General features: G+C 44.7%; 1 protein-coding gene across 7 annotated transcripts in view; it reads right to left on the minus strand.

Annotated features, from left to right (window-relative positions):
* The window catches only part of kcnq1.2 (potassium voltage-gated channel, KQT-like subfamily, member 1.2), a 119,037-nt gene that overhangs the window by 52,889 nt on the left and 41,560 nt on the right, over positions 1–24,588 (minus strand). For all 7 annotated transcript variants that reach the window (XM_088287191.1, XM_088287197.1, XM_088287195.1 and 4 more), the window contains 2 exons: positions 2,381–2,456; positions 1,080–1,174 (listed from right to left, as the gene is read on the minus strand). In XM_088287191.1, coding sequence (XP_088143317.1) covers positions 1,080–1,174; positions 2,381–2,456 — 171 coding nt within the window. The remainder of the gene's footprint in view (positions 1–1,079; positions 1,175–2,380; positions 2,457–24,588) is intronic.

Genomic DNA, 24,588 nt, shown 5'->3' on the forward strand with positions numbered 1-24,588 from the left:
CAGGATTGAAATTTTAGCGCTATGTGTTTTTCTTTTTACATGTTATCGCTTCCCAAAAAGATTTTCTTGTTGTTTTGGATGAGAATTCACATTTCCAAACCAAAGCATTTTGGAGAATTTTTTTTTTCTTTTCAAATTCTTATTCAAAACATGAAAAAAAAATATCTTGTTAGTTTTGGCACATAATAATTGAAACATCACAATTTTATTATTGACATTCAACTGGACTATTATTATCGAAAAGATTTTTTTCTTTTATTTAAATGTTTGTGTCCGTCCAATGAAAAGTCTTTATCTCCCAAATTTGGAGATTTTTATTTGAATGATTCTAAAGTGTGAAAACACGTTTTATAAATAAATAAAAATGCACAGTACTATTTTAATTGAAAAGAGCTGTTGCAGCCCAATAAAAATGTTTCTTTTTCTTCAAGGTGTTACTTTTATTCATAAATTTCTTTAAATTTGTGTCAGTTTTACTCAACAAAAAAAAAAAATGTCTGTCCTAGTTTTTTTTTTTTCAAGGATGATATTATTGGGAATTTATTCATATTTATCTGAGTCTAATGTCAAATATACTCATTAGAAGACAATTTATCAGAATTTAAAGTACATTTTTTTTTCCATTTTAATTACGATTATTTATTTTTTTTAACTGTATTACACACAAAGACTATTTCAAGCCAATTGTTTAAGGGTCTCAGTCCTTCAACAATACTTCTAAAATAATCACAGCTAGTATTTTGCACAACACAAACCAGGAAAAATTTTTCTTATATATCCCATTTTGTTGATTTTTCTTTCTAAATTAATCAAATTATGGTCTTGATTTTCGATTGTTGAATTACACTAACGATTTGCTTCATTGCACTTTATTTTCAAATGGTGTTTGGCCTTTTTTTCTTTTTTGGAAAGCAACTGCTTTGTCTAATGAGAGAGTGTATGCCTGTAAACTGAAGAAAAAAAAAAAAGAAAATGTGGCGCCTGCATTTCATAAGTAACATAAAAGAGACAAAGTTAAAAAAAAGACACTTTGTCGCCTTTCAACTTTTTTTTTCTTTTTTTTCCTCCAAAGTCCGCACCTTCTCTGCAGCTCCTTGATGCGCACCATCATGTTGAGATGACCTTGCGAATACTGCTCGATCACATCCCGGACATCGTACGGCTTCCGCGCTTGCTGTGGATCACACACAAACACACAAAAAAAAAATATATATTCACAATCTCACACACATATACGCAGATAGGGAAGGGAGACAAAAGACATTGTCAACACCGCACTGGTGCTCGCTACCTAAAAAACATGCCCAACCCCCACAAGTGCAAAGGGTTCATTGTTATCTCGGTTTATGCGCGCATACGTGCGTGTGTGTGAGCGTGTGCGTGTGAAGTGACAAGTGCATGGTCATGTAGAAAGCAATTGCATTAGGGTCCTTTCACAGCTTTGTTTGGTGTGACGTGGCTACAAGCGCCATCAGAAAGAACCCGGTGAACTCTTTAGGCGGCAGCTGAGATCACTTATAAGGGCCCTAATTGGAAACACGCGCACGCACACACACACGCACGCATACACAAGAAGCTGTTCTCATCGCAACGTGTTTGCATGAGCTCATGTTTGTCGTACAAGACGAATGTATTTCAACGCTATATCGTGGCACGCGCATCGGCTTCTGTGCTCAGCGCTCACTCGGAGAGTCAGCTGGCGTTGCTTGCTTCAGAGTGCCCCGTTGTTGACCGCGAGTGCAAGCTCATCAAGTAACAGACTAAGTAGGCTAAAGGGGGGGGGGGGGGGGGGGTGGGGGTGATATTTTCATTTCAAGTCCAACTTGACAGCCAGTGTGTGGACCGGAGCTAAGGGCTGATGTGGCCGATTTAGAGCGCCTCGTTGTCAACACATGGAAAACGATCTAGCGGCATTTATTCCAACCATTGGGGGCTTTATGTGGTCTATACCTCCAAAATAGTCACTTTTCGAGAGACCCCAAAAAAAGGCAAATATGTTCAACCATTAGCATTGTCAAAGAGAGAAACACGTAATTACATTATTGATCGATAATGTGAAAAAAAAAAACACCCACGCGTATTGAATGACCAATAGTGTAGATTTAAAAAAAACAAAAAAAAACAAACGCATATATATATATATATATATGTATATATATATTTTTTTTTTATTCATTTATTTATTTATTTTATCAGGTTTTGGCTCGGTGACAGCAATACAGAGAGCGCGAGAGAGAGAGAGAGAGAAAGAGAGAGAGAGAGAGAGAAAATGCAAAGCAACAGTGCAGCCGAAGTATTTCTTCGGGACTCCCCCCATTTGTCTTCCTGCGCAACCGCAACTGAACATAACACCAAATGTATGCGCTCCCTCCACCCTTACCTGAAACTTCTTGCGGGCTACAAAGTACTGCATGCGACGCAGGACTTTCACTGCGGACCTCTGGGCGTGAGACAACCTGTGGCACAGACACACAAAAAAGGAAGGTTTAGTTTTGAATTTATAATAATAATGATAATAATAATAGCAAGAAATGTAATGAGTTCAAATAACTGTTTAAAATGCAAAAGTGTTATTTGATTTATTGCGGCTTGTATAAAAACAAGAAGACGGAAGAATCGCGACATTTAATTCCTAGAGACAACAGATGGCGCTGTGGTGAAAAAATAAAACGTATCAATGTTTGCTTTGAAACGGTTTCAAAAAGCGTAACTGGATTGCGATATTAATACCTAAAAATACCCAAGCTGATTGTCTCACTTCCTGTTTCTGCAGACTCTCCCTGTCCTTTCTCTGCCTTGTGAGGCAGTGGAAACTTCTGTTAGAGCGCCAAGTCGGGCCCAGATACACAATCTGCCGTGCAACGTGTCACATAATTCGTTCCAAAATTACGATTCCATAATTCCATGGATATTTTTGCTCATCTATCGATGCCACAGGCAGAACGAACAAACGGACAGAAGGTACGATAATAAATGTATCCACCGTGGGACATTCATACAATAGAAAAAGACATTTGTCATACTTTTTGTGGCGTTTTTATTTGCTGGTGTCGAATAAAATATGCGCCGAAAAGTGAGACCCTTAAAAAATGCGTTACGGTGGTCAATTATGTCACAAAGTCTTTGTAAGACATTAATAAACTGTTATCAATTACAGCAATTTCCCACAGCTCACTATTTGGCAGGAAATAGCTCATAACACGTTTTCTCACGCATCTCCAACTTGCAGCTGCTAGAAGAACTTTAAATTGAGCTAACGAGCTAATTCCTAAGGGTCCCCTGATTGTAAAGCAGAACCTGAAGTTGCAGAACAAATTATGCCGATTAAGCATTTAGTTTATGATCTCCTGCGATTCCCCTTGGGAAAGAAATCCAAAAAGTAAAGCACATCAAATATTGACCGGGCGGCGTGTCATTTTTCCCTCTCGGCTGTTTAGCTCCTGTGCAAAAAGTCCAAGAATCGCCAACCGTGTCGTTCCTTGACACGCCCGTTTACAGTTTGGAAGATGCTCACTCCCAAATGGATCTGCAGCAGGATTGTGCAAAGCCAAGTGGAGGAAAAACAGGCCAGCTTTGCATTGAAAGGCTCCGTAAAAGCATGTCCCCTGGTCTCAAAGCAGCACATCTGTGTCAACACAAAGGCAGCGGGGGAAAGAAAAAAAAAAAAAAAAAGAGCCCACTGGTATGGAGTTAAATGCCGGAGCAGAAACCGCTAGATGTAAACAGCAAACACACACACACGCAAAATGCATCCTCACACACTGTCGTTCAATTGTATGGCATGCACTGGCGTGTTTGTTTTCTCGTGGAGGCGCATGTCCTTCTGAGCCCGGAGTGTGACAGCTGCATGCTCGCATGATTTGTGCAGCCTGCGAGAGTAAATAGAAGCCCGGCATGGAACATTTTGTTGACTGCGCGGCTTTTTGCGCTCATGCGAGCCATTAAAGCACACCAAGTACAAGACTTCGGATCACATCAGTTGTCAAATTGTCACGAGAATTAGGGAGGAGGGACTCACAGCTGTGTTATACGTTCATGCAAAACTGCCATTGGCCGCGTTTACCCAGTGGCGGGCCGCTTCTCTTGAAAAGTCCGACTTGACAATGGCCTCGCAAGTGCATCTGCAATTAAATCCACTCTTTTCCCTCCTTAGGCCATTGTGGTTTTAAAAAATGAATTAAAAAATCAAGAATATATTTCAGATTTTCGAAGGGTCGCCAGTTACGACTTTCGGGTGTGTTGACGACTTCAGATATTGGTAATTTAAATGCCATTTTAATCGGGACAAAATAAGCACATACGTGCAAAATGTTTCATTAATACATTTCCTTTTTGATAATGCATCACCCTAAACTAACAACATGAATTTTGAGGCAAAAAAAAAAATTCCCCAGTGCAAATGCCTAAAAATGACCATTCAAGGACGGCACAAAGCTTCGTAACAAGAAACCAACATTAAGCGCAAAAAAATCATTCCGTACATTTTTTTTTTTTTGTAGCTTTTGGACGATCGCTTTTATCATGGCCAACTTCTGCCAATGTGAATTTGGAATTTGTCCAATGCGGCATGACTGCCGGCTCATTGCATTCTATTCACAATGTTTTTTCGACTGAACGGGAGTTCACGACGCAAGAGCGCTCCGCGTCACTGCTGCTACGCTCCACTTGAGCGGCCCTCAAACAGTAAATGAATGACTCCATTCTTGTGTGCCAGCCGATGCTTTTGTATGTTGTGCGGCGGGGATGGGGGGGCGGGGGGGAGGCCTAATCCATGTTGCACTCCAGCTATGTCCCAGCCAAAGCAGGCACACCCACATGCACCCTCTCACTGCCCAAACACGAGTCTTTGTGGAGTCAACAAGTCGCTCTGAGGTCTTAATTAGGCGGCGGGGCAACAAAAGGACTTGAGAGACGATGCTTTGACATGGGAGCAGAAAACATTCACATCAAAGTATGTGTTGCCGCTCTGGTCTTTTTTTCCTGCCTTGGTTACATAGGAGGAAATGTCCACAAACAATAGCAAACATGAAAAGAATGAGGCCCTCTCGACTTATGGGGAAAGAAAATTTACCTCCGTGCCCCCCCCCCCTTCCTTTCTACCACCACTGGGAACCTCCTATGCCTGATGATTTTTTTTTTCAGTCGTTCAGAGTCTAATTGGGAGAGAAAACACATGTAGGAAGAAGAAATCCTCCTCCTCCTGTTTCCTGTGTTTGACGCTGATGCACACACATGTTCAATAGCGCGTAGTGAATACAAGAGAACAGTTTTTCACACCAAGTGCCACCTCAAAAAAAAAAAAAAAATCAAGTACCACTAACATGGAAATGCAATAGTGAGGTAGCCTGGTTTTATTCTGAAAATGTTTATTCTGAATAATCATTAGACATCCTAAAAACATTTGGGTAAAAAAAATAAAAATGGCCTGATCAACTCAATTTTTTTGTTGTTGTTGAAGCTAATGTAACATAATGCACACATTACATTGCTCACATTTAAAAATGTGAAAAAAAAAAAAAAAAAGGATAGAAGTCACCAGCTTATTTTTTAATTTAACGAAGGTACCCGATAGATTTACACCATCTGGATTTTGGAGACAAACACTGATCAGCAAGTTTACAAAAAAAAAAAAAAAAAAAAACGAGGACTGATCACACGTTGGGAGAAAAAATCAACAACGATTAAACGCTAAAAATGAAACGGAAAAAAAAGCCCCTATCCCACCGAAGAGCGAATATTTGTGACTGCTGGCTAAGGTCGAAAAATGCGTCAGGGTTCGTTGAAACTTAACATTCCCGACCTTTGCAAAAACTCTGAAACGTGTACGACACAGTGGGATAGAGGCTTAAACATTCATTATGTTGAAAATGAGGAGGGGGGGGGGGGAACACCACCAGCCAAAAAATAATAATAATAAAAAATTTTAGTCTGACTATAAATTCGGAGAAACCTCGGATTATTAATGAGGGCAGCACAGAATGTCAACGACGTCAATTATCAATTGGCAAATTATGAAATTAGAAAACGTTTTTTTTTTCTGTCACAAGCAAATTACATACCGATCCGATCGAGCCAATCAGATGTTACGTTTTGTTGGGATTGGAATATGAAGCTTCCAATTTGCTTTTTTTGTTATTCCTCTCAACTTTGGGCTAAATGTAGACTTTGATTTGCCATTCCGTAAACCCTGCTATCAAAACCAACAGTGCCACCTAGAGGAGTCAAAGAATACAACAACTGGTTCATGAAGCAAATTTGAAGCGTCATTTCTTCCATATGACTAAAAGTACCCGATGACATCGTCTTTCGCCACACTGGCCACACACAGATCGCCGCTGCCTTTCCGCACGGAAACTATCATTGCACCACATGGAAAGGAACGACGGCAGCCGATTTGATAAATTGGCGGCGAATCGAGTCATCTGTGACCACAACGGCGCAACCCTCCCTTTTTCTAACATGCTAACTTGCCCCCTCACACCAACCGCAACGCTAGATTTGCCCTAAGCACGCAAAAGAAGAGCCCAGAAGGTATCCCGGTTGCTCCACCATTACGACACGGATGAAAGAATTGGGGCTGTAACACGGCAACAAACACAGTGACTTTAATACACTTCCCCTTTTGTCCGCTGCTGTTTGGGCTGCTCCCAGCTGGATGAGCCGTGGATTAAAGGCCACTTCCTTCACTCTGAATCAACTGCAAGTTGTTGTGAGTCAAGAGGCGGCCTTGTCCATCACCCCCCCCCCCCCCACACACACACTGGAGCCATGAATACTTTGAGATTGCCACTTTGGAGATCGCAGTTGTTAAAGGAAGCCCCGCCCACACCCAACCTCCCAACACCCACCATTAAAACGAACAGCAAATATCCTGTGCTTCGAATATCTTTGAAGTCAGGCGGCCGGAGACATCAATGTACTGGTCGTCGCGCTGCTGTGCGTGTGTGTGTGTGTGTGTGTGTGTGTGTAGTGCGCAGATAAGCTTTATGGATCGTGCTTTGGTCATCAAAGAGTTGTGCTCTCCTTCTGTTCTGCCCTAAAACAGACATCCCTTTATCACGTCTCGCGCGGATAAGATGACTACGCTCTTTCAGAGATGTTTGATCTCCCCAAAAAAAGCGGCGGCGTGCCATAAGGCCGGCGTGGTATGAATTATAACAACGTGCAGCCGGCGTAGTCATGCCACGAGTTCCCACTCACGCTCGGACTATCGCGCGTTTTACAGTCAAAAGCGTGCGTCAAGGCCAAGGTTGGGCGGAATTCTTCATCCAGATACTGTAGCTTTGTTTTTATTGGATACCGAAGACTTTTGGGTTTTAGATACAAGACAAAAAGTCCAGCTTTTATTTTACGGAATTTACTTGTAGGTGTGTTCAACAACGCAGGACAGAGCATCTTTTGTTTGAAGCCGCCCACTTGTCAAATGCGCTCAAGTTTTGGAAAATCCATCCATTATCTGTACCACTTTCTTCTCACGAGGGTCGCAGGCGGGGTTCTGGAGCCTATCACAGCTGTCGTCGGGCAGTAGGCGGGGTTACACCCTGAACTGGTTGCCAGCCAATCGCAGGGCACACAGAGACGAACAACCATTCACACTCAAGGACAATTTAGAGTGTCCAATCAACCTGCCATGCATCCTTTTGGAATGTGGGAGGAAACCGGAGTACCCGGAGAAAAGCCACGCAGGCATGACGAGAACATGCAAACTCCACACAGGAAGGTCGGAGCCGGAACCGAACCCTGCACTGTGAGGCCATCGTGTCAACCAGTCGTCCAATAAACACATTCAATGAACTTCAAATAAAAATCTACAATAAATAATATCCTTGCAAAAAAAAAAAAAAAACAAACTGCAATGATTTCCCCAGATTATTGCATTTTTCAGTTCTTGTTTGTTTCTGGATGTTTCTGCCTTCTGTCGCCTCAGCAGGAGGTAAAATGCATGCTCTACTGGGTTTAGGTTTGGTGATTGACGTGGCCAGTCTAAAACCGTCCACTTTCCCGCCCCCCTGAAGAAGTCGTCCACTGTGTTGGGTCTTTGTCTCGTTGAATGATGAACAATTAATTTGGATGAATTTTGGAGACGTCAGAATTGACTCTCCTGCGACCATCGTGAGTTACATCATCAATAAAAACAAGTCGGCCCGTTACAGAAGCCCAAGCCATGACATAACCTCCACCACGCTCGTGTCTTTTGGATCTTAAGCAGAACTTTTTTCTCCATCACTTTGCTGAGAGGTTCATTTTGGTCTCATCGCGCCAACTTTGTTCCAAAAAACCCCCCAAAACTTTTGGCTCATCTCTGTACTTCCTTGCAAAATTCACTCCTCTCACAATGTTTCTGTCGTCAACTGCTGTTGATGCTTTCGATCGACCTGATGTCTGTTGCTCTGTACGCCTGTCGTTTCTTTTTTGGGACAATCCAAATTGTTGGATCGGTACTGCCCAATCGGAGTTACCAGGACATCAAAACTTTGGTCTCCGACACCTCACCTTGTGTCATTAATCTTGGTCTTCCAAAGAATGCCACAGATGAGACGCCGCACGTTGTCGTCGCCCTTGAGACGAGCCCAGTCTGTGTTCGTAAGGAATGTTTAATGACCGCGCTTAATGTCACAGCCTGTCATTACTGGCGGCGACCGTTCGTTCCCCTGCCACGCCGCTGGAAAATTGCAGAGGAGCGCGCGTCTAACGAGTCCACTAATGACGCCTGAACTCGTTTGTATTTTTTAAGACTATTTATGTTCATTTTGGTGCTTAAAAAGCAGTGGGATGACAGCGGAGCCCTGTGGCACTCCCCGGTTTCCATGGAAAGGTGAGGCACGAAGATGCCACCAAAGCGCCACAGCACATGCAGTGAACAGTTTAACATTTGTGCTACCATGTAAGATCAGTAAATGTGTTTAGATGACGGTTAGCAGAAGCTAACAATGATAATCGGCGCGTACAACAACACTGCAGCTCCGCTAAGCTCCGATATGACAGTGATAGCCTGAAAAAGAAAACCATTGGCAACGAACGCAGTTAGCTGCCAAATAATCCTCTGAGAACCCGCGTTGAGGATGTTCAAAATGTAAATTAATCCACCGCAGTTTTCATCTGTACTACTTTGCATGTCGCCTTTAAATGTTTTGTTAGCACGGTGATGACAAAAAGCTAGCTTTCCATTTTGTTTGCAGTGGCATTTCTTTTTGGACTTAAACTACTTTTCGTTTAAAAAGAAGAAGAAGAAAAAAAACCTGACGTGACACACATGACTGACAAAGTCCTTGCCTAGCCAGCAGCCTGGAAACCTTAGAAGAGCTTTGGCCATAATTGGAAGGATTGCAGACTTGATGAAGCCAAGACTGCTGCGCCGGACCACACCCAAAAACACATAGCAAGTGCGTCGCGAACAATGTGGCCACTGTACGCCGGCCAGAAAACCAGAACTGACACCTGTGCTGCAGCGCTTGGAAGATAGAACCCCTTTGTCCGACCGTTACGCCGTCTCGGGCCTTCCAGGTCTTCCTGTTATGGAAACGAAGTTTTCCACTGCTTGACAAGCCACATTTGCAATTTCATTTGAGACACCGGTCCACCTCCAATTTTTCCCCAAAGGAAATGAAAGAGAAATAATCAGTTCTAAACGGCAAGTGTCATAAAAGTGTTATTAACTTTGCAAGTAACGGTTTGGAACTCTCATTCAAGTGTGTCCTTGAATATAGCATCATTAAACACAAAAGGTGCAGCAACACATGTAGGTTGACAAAATAATAATGTTTTTATTATTTTCAAAAAAAAAAAGACAAATATTCCGATATTATATAACCGGTCAGTTGTGCACGAATGAACTTCATTTTCAAAATAAATCATCTTTCATATTCTGATGATGAATTGATTTTTTTTTTTTTTTTTTTATTATTTAGTCACTTTATCCAGCCTGGTACCAAATTGCCCACGGAGCGGCCATGTGATTGAGGACCGCTTTCTAGCGTGCCTGGGTGTGCACGATCATCAAGGAGGACGAGGAGGGAGGGAGGGGGGGCGATTTGGGTCCTTCTTCTCGGCTGCATGGGGGAGGAATTGGAAGGATTTATCATTCATGGCCTAATAGGATTTGTTGCTGTTTAGCAGGATTAGGCATGTTAGAGAAAGAATCTATTTAGTGCTGCCAGTCAGTGGGGTTTTTTTTTTGGGGGGGGGGGGGGGGTTTCCTCATGCATGGCGAGCATTTTTTTATTTATTTATTTATTTATCTTGAAAGCGGGGTGTAGCCTGGACCTTTTCATTTGTACCCCTACCATGCCCACGTCATTTTCTAGTACAACCCCGGACATGAAGGCCCCATGGCCGCCTTTTTTTTTTTATTTTTTATTTTTATAAAATTGGCTGTTTCTCTTTCATAGCGCTCCAATAATCCAAGCTCATGCATGCTCGGTCATGCCAACACGCATAGACGATGCCCTATTGGTCCTCGGGAGTAGGGGGGGCGCGGGGGGCTAACTCTGGTGGGTGGACACGGAGGAGAAGACAAGCGGCGGACAACTTAGCGTCCTGGCTTTGCTTGACTAGCCCACAATGTTTACATGATGGAGCTCTACTTGTTTACAGCTAAGCCTTGCTCTCACGTTCATGCGTGACTCAGACTTCAGCGGGGGAGGCCAGCCTGACATTTAATTTGGCCCCTTAATTAGGCTTTGCCACAACGGTCTGCTTTTCGCTATGGGGGGCCGACATGGCTTATGATTACCGCTTGTCACGTCAAGGCTTAAAGGCAACCGACTATTGTGATATCACATTTTTTTTTTCCCAGTCAGCACCGTGAGCACAATGAGTTGGAAATACATGAAAAAAATTCTGAAGTTGTGTAGCAGAACTGGAATAAGTATGTTGATTGATAAATTCACAGCGTTTTGGACTCCGTTAATACTCCAAAAAAAGCGGTTCTCAAACTTTTTTCACAACAAGTACCACATAAAAAATGACCACCATATTTCACCGATGTTAAAATACAGATGCGTTGTAGGCCCACGTAATCATACGAATAGAATAGAATAGCGCGTGCTATTGCTTTCATGAAATCTGCCTAGCAACACAAGCTATCTGAATTCTGATTGGATAAAAACTCTAACCTAAAAATTCAACACCAGGATATAACATGACATCAATGTGAAGCATTTAATCATGATTTCGTGATTATGTTAGGCCAGCAGAGAAGGCCTTGAAGGCCTTGACCGCCCTCCACTGTGATCTACAATTAAAAAAAAAAACATTCAGTGTGTTCTGATCAGATAAGTGATTTGGCAGAGCGCTCAAGCCAAATACTCCCTTTTGATTTTGAAATTAGTGGGACCTGCTTGGCTAATGAACAACATCCCTTATGGCATGTTGTCCCCGTGCTTTCGTTTGTTTTGGGATTATTTGCACGGCGCTGAAAGATAAGAGCAACGATAAAGCGAGGGGAAAACATGACAAGCTAATGAGGAAATGCAGCTGATCCCGTAATTGCTGTCCTTCCCACAGTGGCGTAATGAAACGGCGCTTAAGTAGATAAGAACACAGGCTCGATGATGAAGTATCGAATGAGCGCCGTATCAAAAATGGAGGCGTCATACTGCATCGATTAGGGACACGGTTGACTGCATTCGTGGACGCAGCTCGATAACTGATAACGCATAAGCCTCCAAATGCATTCAACACGGGCCTTTGGGAATGTGACTCCGCCCATTTTCTATCTTCTAGTCTTTATGAGGGTCAAGAGCAAGCTGACGCCAAGAAATGCGAATGGGATACAAACCAAGTAGTCGGGCTCTGAGGTCTGCAGACTCAGACCAATTATGTCGTGGAACCCAGAATTCAAAGCAAACACGGTGACGCAGCATTTAGGTGTAATGCCGCGCACAAATGATTACGGTCTTTGAAAGCAGTTTTCAAAACTCATGAGCTTTGTGACATTCAGCTAATCAAACGTTGGCTATCGTGCTCACAGGAAATGAGGGGAAATCCAGTCTCGTGTTTCTAGGACAATTTCGGCGATGAAGCAACCCTGGAAATGGCCAAAATAATCGCAAAATCCACAATTCGAAGCAAAACGGAGCACGTCTTGTTTCTTTTCAAGCATGGCTCCTCGTATGGTTGTCCGTCTCTGTGTGCCCTGCGATTGGCTGGCAACCCGTTCAGGTTGTGCCCCCGCCTACTGCCCGCAGACTGCCGGGATAGCGAAACTAACTAAACTAAACTAAAAGCGAGTCGGGCTGAAATGGAAGCGGCTGCTCATAGCAATCAAACTACGCGGTTGAGTCATCGACCCCAACAGGCGCCGCCCGTCTCCTACTTTTCTTTTCAACACGTTTAACGGCCTAAACCATCAACATGAATCATCTGCACAAGAAGCCAAGCGCACGCCCAAATGTGGCGTCGTACACTTTTTGTATCGTGCAACAATGGCATGCCTGTGTGGCTTTGATCTCTTTCTAAATGATGCACAGGTGCTTTTGAGATACGGTGACGTGTTGCAGTTACATTTGTGTGTGTTCGTGTGTGTGTCTGTGTGTGTGTGGGGGGGGGCGTCGTGAGTATTGATGCACAAAGGGGGCCCTGAGTGGACCACTGTGAGTGAGGGCTAATTAAGTGAAAGGCAGATGACAATGAACAAGGGCTTGCCATCGGCCAAGCCATCACTCAGGCCTGCTGTAATGAACAACCGCCCCCCCCCCCCCCCCGCCGCCCCCACTACAGGTGTGCCAATGATCCTCTCCTGCAGACACACAAATTCGGTTGGTTCTCTCCTACACATATACAGTATAACGTAGGACCAAGGGCATTGGGATTCAGACCCAGCCCCGCCCTGTTCATGGACACGTTATATATATATACGTTGGATTTGACTTGACTTTTATGAACGAATTCACTCCCGGCGCTTTTCCAACAGACTGGCGTGGAAGGGGGTCTCTCTGTTTGTCTTCAAAATTCTGGTTTGTCAGCCAACGAAAAGATCCCCGTGCATGGCAGTGTTGCATCGCTCGCGATTTGACATCAGCACAAGTTTTGAGTGGAAGATAAAGATGGGGAGGTGAACTTGGGCTTACCCAGTCCATTAGGACTGAGAGAAAATGTTTAGGCACCTCACTCTTAAACAGAGAACGTATGTACTTGAGCCATGCAGTGAGTTATTAAAAAAGAAAGAAATAAAACAGTTGACGGATTATTTCCGACAAGAAAACACCACATCCTGCTGTATTTACGGACGATTTGAGGTCCTCGGCATTAAATAACAAAACGAGCTAACACGTGTAATGGAAAAGATCCGGTATTCCCTTCACGGCAGTAGCCGTCCGTCCGTGCCGAAAAAAACAAGACTGATCCGCGATGAGCTCGAAACTGGCACGATCGCAAACGGACGCAATCATGACATCACGACACCTGAAGCCAAAACAAAAACCAGCGCGCTGTTCCTTCGAGTTGGGCGACGTCGGCTAGTTTAGTTTCCACATCCTGACGAGGAAGTGACTCTTTTCCTCTCGGCTACACCTGTCTCTCACACGCTCGCACGCGCGTGCAACACACACGTGCAAACACGGCCTGAGCTTATTTGCTCTGGCTTTGATCGGAACGACGAGCGACGGGTGACAAAAAAAAGCACAACAAGAGGAAGAAGAGCCAGTGATAATGGCGTGATTAATTAACTGACAAAGGGGGTGTGTGTGCGTGTGTGTGTGTGTTTGGGGGGGGGGGGGGGGTCTGACAGGTGCAAGAAGTCTGTCCAAGTGTACACGTTGCACGGAGGATGGTTTGCAGATGAAGCCCCCCTTCGTGCAAATGGAGCCCACTTGGCTGAGCTCGGCGACGAACCCGACTCATTCTTCTTTTTCAAACATTTTAACAGAGTTCAATCCACACCTCTTTAAAAACAGGAACAACCAGTGCCCCCCCCCCACTACACACACACACACACACTTATAGAGTCTGTGAGATGCTGAAATGTAGAGTTTGCAGTGATTTATTAAAAATGATATTAAAAAAATACTGACGTAACCGCTAAAAATTTCGTTATGACCTCAAAGTGAATCAAAAAAAAAAAATCCTCTCCCTCTGGCCCCGTTCAATGGCTCTAATTTCATTTTTAACTTATCACCAATCAGAGGCTGGAGAGACAGAGAGCGCGACAGCGGGATGCGTCAATCATTTTACTCATGCACATCGCCACTCAAGGAAGCTCTCGGGAAGGAGACTATTCGAGTTTTGTGGCCGGCTATTTTAACTCCAGTGACTGGCAAAGGTTAAAAAAAAAAAAAAAAAAAGGAATTGCAAATTTCTCTACTTTGCGTCGAGGGATGTCAGCTGCAAATGGCTGAAACCGCCGGCGCCAACATGGATAAGTGGATCACCTCGATTGTCTTTTAATTAACTGTACATAAAAAAATAAAATAAAACCGGTAACATTTAATTTTTAGCAATGCCCCATCAAGATAAGTCATGCTAGCAATGTAGCATTAGTGAGCTGACCGCGTTTCTTTGGGCACAAACTTTTGAGGGTGTGGGGGTGGATGCGGTACGTATTTTTTAATATTTTTTTTTAAATTGAGGCTACATTCAAATCTTGCTAGCAGCTTCAAGCCTGCATATTCAAGCTTTGACTGTGCATTTATGCGCTATCGCAGCCTCAAAGTCAGAAAACTTCACAAGAAAAGATGAATTAACTCATCACCAATGAGATGATTTCATGGACAAACAAGACTGGAAAGAAAAAAAAAAAAAACAATTGAATGCAGATGCCGAGACCTGCGAGTCAAACGTGCTAACCACGAGGACACCGCGCCGTTCAAGAGCTGCAATCACTGTCGCAAAAAAAATTGAGATGAGGATCAAACCGTTGCCGACTCGTTGTGAACACTTTTGCCAAATCAAGAGGAAGTGAAGGCGGCGAACCTCGTTGAACGTAAGCCAAGCGACTCGAAAGTGGCTCGAGACATCTTAAAGTGTTGTCAAAGTCAAGCTGCTGTCAAGTCTTGGCGACGGAGAGCAGCGAGCGGCAATCGTGTCGCGAGTCCACTCATTTCATCTTGTAAAATGTCAACGTCCAAATGCAAGGCATGTGCGGCGCTTTTTGCTTCGGGTTCGCTCATAGTCCCGTCAGCGCGACGTGCCAACTCTCAGGGCAGAGGAAGTGAAGCGCTCTTGCCAGTTTGGCTTGACGCTAATCGGCCACGACGGCGTAAGGTTGTGACCGTTGCGGGAAACGGGAGAACCGACATTTTTTTGGGGGTTTATTTATCTTTTGAATTTTTTTTTTTAAGCATGAAAGTGATGGATTCTATGTAGTGCCGCGATCCGTGCACATGCACACAAGTAACGCTTTTCTCCCACACACGGAGGGCTCGGGCTCCGTCGCAGTGGCAGTAATGCGGCTGAGACGGGAAAAGCGGGGATTTGCCTAAAAGCAACACGGCGAGCGGAGAGCCGTTTCCTGCGCGCAATGATACGGATCCTCTTCGCCGCCAACCTCTTCGTTTCCCAATCTCAGCTGAGCCAAAGCACGCATTTGACATTGGAAACATCTCGCGGCTCAAAAATACTCAAGTGATGATGATGATGATGATGGCGTCTCAGTTTACTCACGAGGAATCTGGGCCTGATTAACCGAACACAAGTTTTGGTTCTGGAGGGTGATGGGCAACAGGTGGGAACGCAGGTTCATTGCGTCCTCTGACATCTAGCGGAAAAATATTTTATGGTTCTGGCGGGCGCTATATTCGAATGACACTTAACCATAAGACATTAAAATAAAAATATGATATATATATATATATAATATAAAAATATTCAGACTAATTAAGGGAAATTGGATACTTTCTCGCACCACACTACTGAGCACTTTTGTTGTGAATCGCTCCTGTAGCTCGTCTGTTGCTATGGAAACGACAGTACTACACACGTCCCGTTTATTGATTTTTTATTTGATTATTTTACCCATTTTTTTTTTTTTTTTTTTTTTTTTTTTTTAGAAAATAATGAGTAGACCATCCATCCATTTTTTGAACAGTGATCCTCAAAATGCACTCGTGGGCTCTCTCTAGTTTAAGAATCACTGCCTAAGTACAGTTTTGTTAAAACTAACTTAACTGCAATATATTTTCATATTTGGAGATCAATTTTATTGAAGTACAATAATTGACTCATAATTGAAGTATTATTTTCTATATTGATGATCAATGCTAAAGTTCATACTTTTTTTACAAGGGGGGGGGACTTGTTTCATTAACGCTACAAAGTGTTTTAATTTTGGTCATGATTGTGGTACGTGGTGACTAAAGTATTTTTCAGATCGTATAAATCTGACAATGATTTAGATGCAACTTTTTCTACGCGTGTTGCACGGAAGAAGTCATTTAAATTTGCCCGCATTTTTCTATCCCAAATAATTCCGTGCCCCCCATGTGCCCCTTGCCTCCCCTCAGCCAGGATTATGCTGCGATAACAATCGGCCGCGCTCGACAATCCCCCTCGACCGCACGAGGTGGTTTTGCACAGCGTGTGACCGGATGGATTCCGTTTTGTCCCCGACGACAGGAACGATCGGGCGAGCGCAGCGAGACGGAGGTATGGGAACGAGGACAGGAAGTGGGCATTTGGAGTTCACTGCTTCCACCTCAACGACTGTGGGAGAGTTGTTCTAGCTGCAAATGTGATAGCTGGCTTGAGCACAGTGCAGGAGAGCAACTACCGTATTTTCCCGACGATAAGCCGCTACCTTTTTTCCTAGATTTTGAAGCATGCGGCGAATACAACAGCGCGGCTTTTTCTGTGGATTCTTCTTTCACCACTAGGGGCGCTCTATAGATCAGAAAATACGCTAAATAAATCTTGATTTTTTTTTTCTCTTGGGTCTGTTCTGTTTTAGTTAGCAAAGTTTTTGCCGTGTTAAAAGACACTTTTTTAATCCGTTTTTGCACCTTTATGTGCATTCACACGACAAAATTCTTCTGTACATGCAGTCAAAAACTCATTTTTTTTCAACATTTTAATTTTTTTAAATTTTAATGTAATTTGTTTTTCATCTTTTATTTTTTATTTATTTATGTCTTTTTATTTCTTTTTGGGGGGAGTTGCTATAAATATATTAGTCTATGTTGCCTGAAATGAATGAGTGGCTTGTGACTGCATGAATAATTTCACCACCCGGAAATAACGTGTTTTGCATCAAGGTGGGACCGAATGCAAACCCACAAACCACGGCGCCGTCCAAGAACCTCTTAAAAAAAGAAAATCCACAACGGGACATCATATCGTCTTAGATAAATGTTTACCCAATGCCTAATGATGCTGATTCCTTCTTGAGCGCTTCTCTGTTGAGAGAAGAACCGCGAAGATTAAAATTAACACAAGCGAGTCGGTGATTGACGTACGCGGCCTTTCTGCTGTGCCTTGAATCGGACATTCATTCGAGATGTGGTCTCGTGATAAACAAGACGAGGTTAGAAGCGCGGCCAAGAGCCCGACTGCTGCGCTTCCTGCCTCTGCACTTGTGTTTTCATTGTTCGCCTTTTTTCATTGCACTTTTTTTGTGCAAGGCTCCCGTGATGCACCGTTGAGGGCTGGTGCACGTGCGTTGTTTTGTGGCGCTGGCTTCACGGAAGGCTGGCGAGGCGCTCGATTGCTATTGTGTCTGAGTGGAAAGCCGCAACACAATGTGGGCCGGGAGGGGGCTGGCCAGGGGGGGTGCTGCACTTGGCCAGCGTGTTCACTCGCCACAAAGCGAAGAGTGCGCCCAAGTGAAACATGAAAACATATTCTACTGCTCGCTACACCAAACTGACTTTCCGACGTCGGATTGGCGTGTTGAGGCTTTCACGCCACGACAGGTTGGCGAAGGTTGCGCAGGCATGACTGGTGGCGGGAATCTGGGCCTAATTTGAGTGAGTAACACTTTCCCTCCTTTGCAAGGTGCTTTGCCCCACAGCTGCCTGAGCGCAGTAAAAACCGAACGGCTTAAACTACTGTGCTGGTGCTGGAATCAATAAGGGGGAGCAGATGTTCCCAGTAAAAGCGCCTTTGGTGTATATAAAAAAAAAAAAACTGAAAAAAATTTTTAAATGAAGAACAACACTTTCCTGGGAATTGATGAATCAACCCGGCTATTAAAAGAAACTTGACTCAATGACGGGCGTGAAAAGAAAAAAAAAAAAAGAAAAATGCCTCCAATCTGGTGTTGGTTAAGATGCCTTCAGGGTCTTGAGTGCACCGTGTGCCTTGGCAGCGCCCGAAAGCTCGAAAACTTTTTAAGAGCGCTTCTCTCAACTCATTTTTGGTCGATGAGTTGGCAAATCTGGCTCGGAGTTCATCTTAACGCCTTTTCGCAGTTCACGGTGCGTTTCTGATAGTTGAGTTGGAAAAGGACAACTGAGCGGAACAAGCACTTTTGGACTGCTCATCAAAAACTTTGAGTGAAATAACAATTGCATAGTTGGAACGTCTTCCCAGTTGTAACTTTAAACCCAAATGGAATCGCATCAAAACTGGTAATAATTATGCGAGCGCAAGAGCGATAAAGTTGAACAAATAATGAGTTGTGTTGAATGGACCATCAAGTTTTTATTATTTGTATTATTTATTATTATTATTTTTACTATTATTGTGATTAATTGTATGCGGCACGGTGGACAACTGGTTAGCACGACGGCCTCAAAGTGCAGAGGTCGTGGGTCCGATTCCGTCTCCGTTTGCATGTTCTCCCCGTGCCTGCGTGGCTTTTCTCCGGGTATTCCGGTTTCCTCCCACATTCCAAAAACATGCATGGCAGGCCGATTAAACGCTCTAAATTGCACCGAGGTGTGAGTGTGAGCGCGGATGGTTGTTCGTCCTTGTGTGGCCTGCGATTGGCTGGCAACCCGTTCAGGGTGTGCCACGCCCACTACCCAAAGACAGCTGGGATAGGCGCCACCCCCCCCGCGACCCTTGTGAGGACAAGCGGCACAGATAATGGATGGATGTACGATTAATTTTACTGGATGGAGGTGTACTAGTATAAAGCACCGGTGTCAAACTCAAGGCCCGGGGGCCCGATCTGGCCCGCAACCTCGTTTTATGAGGCCCGCTAAGGATAAATTGTGTGCGTCGACTTCCTGTTTTCGAGCACATTTTCTTCACTTTCAACAACATTGAGATATGAGAAATTGACATTTATTGGTTACCAATCGCCCTTTCCATCAATTTGTTCTGCGTACGTGATAACGGAAGGTGATCACACATTTAAATGGGTTCACAGTCATAACGGCCCTCGTCCATACCGCAAGCCTGCTTCCTCGCCTCCCGTTGAAAATATCCATTGATTCCCGTACGAAAAGCTCTTCTTGAATGAGCGTAGATGCCAGACCGCCAGCACAAACACAACATTTGGTTGCAACCGGAGCCACAACGACCAAGTGGGCTTTGAGTTCTCCTTAATGAGCGCCCGCAGTCCCGTGGATCGCTATCGCCGCATTCCAGCTGTTTGTGTTTGCGAGTGTTGCTTGCGAGGGCCCGATGCAAGCTGGTACGCACTGTTTGCCTGCCTCCTTTTCCAGAGGATTAATCACCCAGATGTTTCCTTGTTTTGCTGTTGGCCCTTTCTCACATTACATATCAAGTCGAAACATCTCTCTCACTCGCCCGTACGGCAATGTGTTTTTTGTTAATGACCTTAGTGAGTAGTGGCGGAGGCCCAGGAAGAAGTACGATTTCGATTTCACTCGCAGTGATTTCAAGCAGACACATTTAATTTGATTCTTATGTTTTTCCACAGCGCAGCGCGAAAAGACAGTTTGTACTCCCGTGTCGCATGTGCTTTTATTTTTGTCAAAGATCACTTCCTGGCATTGAGTCATCACCCAAGACCTCTTCTGCTGCGTTACAGGAAATATCTTGCTACCAATCCCAACCCCCCGCTCCCCCCCCCCCCCCAATGATTACGTTGGAGACAATGCAAATTGTATTTCATGTATGACAATCGATGCTCTTATCGTAAATAAGGAACGAAACAAAACGTGACGTCCTCGCTTTCTCCAGACTGGTCCCCACAAAGCTAGATGTCCAAAAAGCCAATGGCATACACACACAGGTAAAATTCAATCCTGTAACTCGAGCCTGACCTCTTGACACGTGGGCCGCCCTGTAACACAATCCTAAACTATTACAGTGTCTCTCACACACACACAAGCACGCACTTACAAAAGACACCGTTTTTCTACTGGCCGCGGCACAGCATATGCTGCGACGTCACCGAGCCGCTTTTGCTATACAGCCACCGGCCATATGGCGGCCAGGGGCCGACCTTGGTAATTGATGGTATCTGTTAATGAAGAGGGGGGGGGGGCAGCGGACCCTGAGATGGCCCTGACCTAAAACATACAGAGATTCAGCATTTGTGTGAAGGGAGGAGGGGGCAAGCGAGATGCTAGTGTTTCAGACCCCCCCCTCCCGCCCCCCCCACTTTGCCTATTCATCCATTCATCCATACAATGAGTTAACTCCCCCAACTCCCACACCGTACACCGCAATTGTGCTTGCACTGGCTGATGAAGGCCCGTCTCGCACTTTCTACATCTACGGCCCGCACCCCCCCGATCTGTAGGCTCGGGTGATGTGGGGTGGTTGCGGATGGTCTAGGTCCGGTGGATTCGCCGCCACGCACCATCCCCCGTCGAGTTAACACCCAGACTGAGTTCTTTGAGGCGGCCAGATGGCACGCTCGTTCGGGATGGGGATCAGTGAGCACGGCCAACACTTAGCAGCTATTACTTATGGACACCGAGCCGCTGGATGTGGAAGCGGGCCTATCAGTGACCTACGCAATCCTAAATGTCAAGGAGATGATTAGCTCTGAAATACGGATTCAGATCCAGCAAACACTTCTTTCATCGAGTTTGAGGGTGTTAGTGAGTGAGTGAGTATACTGCAAAAAAAATAAAAAATAAAATAATTGAATAAAATAAAAAAATAAAAAATAAATAAATATATATATATATATATTTATATATATATATTCCTAGATGTAGCAATGAATATAACGGGCAAAGCCGCTTGATTTAATTACACGTTGGCAATACAAAGCTCGACAAGCAAAGTGCGAATTTACACAAACACTACTCCCAGTTCTCAGGGTCTGACGCATGCGATTGTGAGTTTTTCCACTGTGGCGCTCCCCGCATGCCACCTCCCTAAAGCCGGGGGGTGAGGCAGAGGTGCACGGGACAGGGTTGAGGGTGAAAGCGTGGGAGAGAGCGAGCGAGCCAAGCCAGGCTCATTCCCACAGCCCAGACCATCGGCAACAAAGACGTGCGCGCGGGGGGCGCGGCGCCCCCACAGGGCGGAGCCCGTGCGCCCACACATATATGAACAAACACACATACGAATAAACGCGCACACACGACAGGGGCCCGGGCCACACCCGCAAGATAGATATGTCATATTTGTACAAGGGGGAAACTCATTTATGCCTTGGTCCCATGACGGTTGAGCCATAAACCAGAATAACACTACCTACCATAAAGAGTCCGTGTTTGTTTTTGGCGCTATATGACCTCATCTCATCATCAACACACACACACACGCACACACACACGCACACAAAATACAGTTTAATACGCACTGTAACCCTTTAAAGCAGGTGTGGGCAACCTACGGCTCGGGGGCCACATGCAGCCCTCTATACATTTCAATACGGCCCGCCAAACCAAAAAATTAAATGAATAAACCTAAAATTAAATGAATTTTTTTTGTCTTTGATGAGGTCAGGTGACCAAAACACTCCATCCATCTGCTCCGGGTCCGGCCCCTCCGTGAAATTTTGGAACCCATTGTGGCCCGCCAATCAAAAGGTTTGCCCACCCCTGCTTCAAAGCATACAACGTGGTGCGAGGCTTTTTGACAGAGTTTCTGGTCCATAAAATGGGCACGTGCTCAGCCAGAGACCAGTCTTCTGCTCAGTGCAGCACGTGTCAGAAAATAATCGAGTGCAAAGGAGGTTGCAGTTAATAAATGCTAAATCACGCGCGGATATATGGACAAGAGTTCATCTTCGACTCCAACCCCTCAGTCTGGTACCACACCAACCACACCAAAGTCAAACTCGGGTAAGTCAACCAATAAATGATGTCATTCGCTAACAGTTAGCCAGCAAGTTAAACTGGAACTAAAACTGGGTCAACACATAAATGCAAATCGAGAGCCAATATTCACTTGTGTGGTCATTCCGTTTTTGTTTTACAGGAACTGCTGTACATTAAAAGGGTTGACAGATCGGGCCCGAGCCAAACAAACGATCGCTCCTCTGAAAAGCTAGCATGACCGTTTGCACCAATGTCTGGTCTTCGAGTCGCAGAGGCGGTACTTGATTTCATTGGGAACTACTTGGGGAGATGACAAAAGATAGAGATAAAGATAAAGATGTCCTTTATTAGTCCCACAATGGGGAAATTTGAGGTGTTACGGAAGCAAAGATATAGATCCCGTCGCTTGGGAAACTCATTTGAGGTTCAGGGTCAATACAATCCTACAAGCGGTAAGGACTACAAAATGTCGGGTTGAGGTATATTTTTGCAGAGATTCCCGACCTAATTGCTGGACTAGATGGAGAGAGCAATGACGAGACGAAGGTGGCGAGGAAAGCCGACTCCTCGTTTCTATAAGTTCCCGGGCATCACTCAGGCCTACCGGCTTTGACAATTGAATGCAATAAAGGGGCGAGGCCTGGCGGGGGCTCAATTAACTACGACTGGGGCAGGAGGGGGACATGGACCAGGAACAAGAGAGATCCAGAAAGGGGGAGGTCGGGCAATTTGTTCAGCTGTCTGTCTGTCACAGACTTGGCCGCTTTTGCCTCACTCTCGTCCTCGGGGTAACTATGGACTCAAACGTCACTTAGGAAGAGAAGAACAAGAAAAGCATGACCATGAGGCGGCTTCAAGGTAACACATCTCCAAATAATGTCACTTGTGTGTTGCTTTTCAAAAATGCCGGGAAGACCCAAAAGAAATCCCTTTGACACAAACCATCTCTTATCCCGTCCAATACGAGCCAAGCCCACGTCGATATGGTGCTTATGCTCCTGAAAACACGCCCGCAATCGATGCAAGGCCAAAAAAGCCAACAGTGCTTCTGCAGAGAGAGGACAAGTTCACCAACCCCGGCAGCGCCGCGATCCATTCCCGGTGACAGTCATTTGTGTACCTTACACTCTCAGCACCAGCCAGCGACCACCATTCAAATTCAAATTGAAAAGCCAGCGGGGGGACAATACCACGGGATCTGCTAAGAGCAATTAGTAGTGGACTCCTCCAGTGTCTGGCCCAGCGACTTTTAGCCCATCATGCAGAGGCATTGACCCCTTTCAGACACACCAAAAAGGAGGAAGAGAAAAGATGTGCAGAGAGAGAGAGAGAGAGGGGGGGGGGGCTGCCTAGCGACACAGAGACGAGAGGAGGGAAGTCGACCGGCAGAGTTTGGACAGTGTGTTGGTTTTCCTTTCCCCGACTTTACACAAGGAGACAAGAGCTAGAGTGTGATGGAGCAAGTGTATGTGCACGGAGTCAACAAGGAATGCAAATGAAGTCAAAATTAAGACAAAAAAAAAAAATAAATAAATAAAAAAATCGACCTGACAAGAGAAAAATGCAGTTTTTAAGAAAACACCCATAAAGCAGCATGAATTAATATTTCCTTTTAAAGTCAAAAAATCCATAAAATTCTCTTCAAATGCAACTCACGTGTGTGTGGACTTGAAAGAAAACAGAAAAGCAGCTTAGCAGCATAGTAAACAAGCGCAGCAACGATTGTCGTCTGCGATATTTGTAAGGGAGCGGCAGAACGAGCAGGAAAGGACGCTTGGAGAAGATCCTTTTCAGGAAGTGAATGCAGTTGACTGCGTTTACATTTCTTCATTAAGTCCCCATTTCCTGACATAAACAGACTTTCTAATCGTCTGCTTTTGAGGTTAAGACTCGGGGGCGGGGGGGCTGCTCCGGTGAGGGTTCAACGTGATGCTTTAAATCACAAAGACTCCAGTTGGGACACATCGCTGCCTGGAAGACGGAAAACATTCCCCAGAGATTTTCGCTCAATGATGGACACGATAGGATCGAGAATTTTTAGGCCGCTTTACCCCAAAAATGCGCTACTGGGGGTTCAAGAAACCAGCGTTGAGATATTGGACCTTATCCTACGCACAATATCGTATTCGTATCCGATGTTCAGCAGCAAGGTCCACGGCCGCCTGCTGGCCGCCGTGTGCCTCCTTCGAGTTGACTCAACTTTAGCGTATTTAAATGTCCGATATATAAGCAGTCGGGGTTCGGGTGCGCATTCTTGCGATTCCGCTTCAGTCTGTAACTGGAGAATCGATCGGGGGGGTATTTTGGATTTTTGTGGGGGTGATCACATGAGCGCATGTTTGATGTCTTTTTTACATGCAAAGCAATCATATAAGTGCCAATGTTAACGTCAATGAAGCGTCCCTTTAAGCGCTACAGAAATTGATCTCAGCCCGGTCTAGATTTCTTTCCATTTGACTTCTTCAGACTTTTTCAACCTTCCACGGTCCAAATCTGAGGTTTTACAGTATAGGACATTTCA

Source organism: Idiotropiscis lumnitzeri, unplaced genomic scaffold (genome assembly GCF_059441095.1).
Source record: "Idiotropiscis lumnitzeri isolate Australia: NSW breed Sydney's pygmy pipehorse unplaced genomic scaffold, RoL_Ilum_1.0 HiC_scaffold_35, whole genome shotgun sequence".
Taxonomy (NCBI): Eukaryota; Metazoa; Chordata; class Actinopteri; order Syngnathiformes; family Syngnathidae; genus Idiotropiscis; species Idiotropiscis lumnitzeri.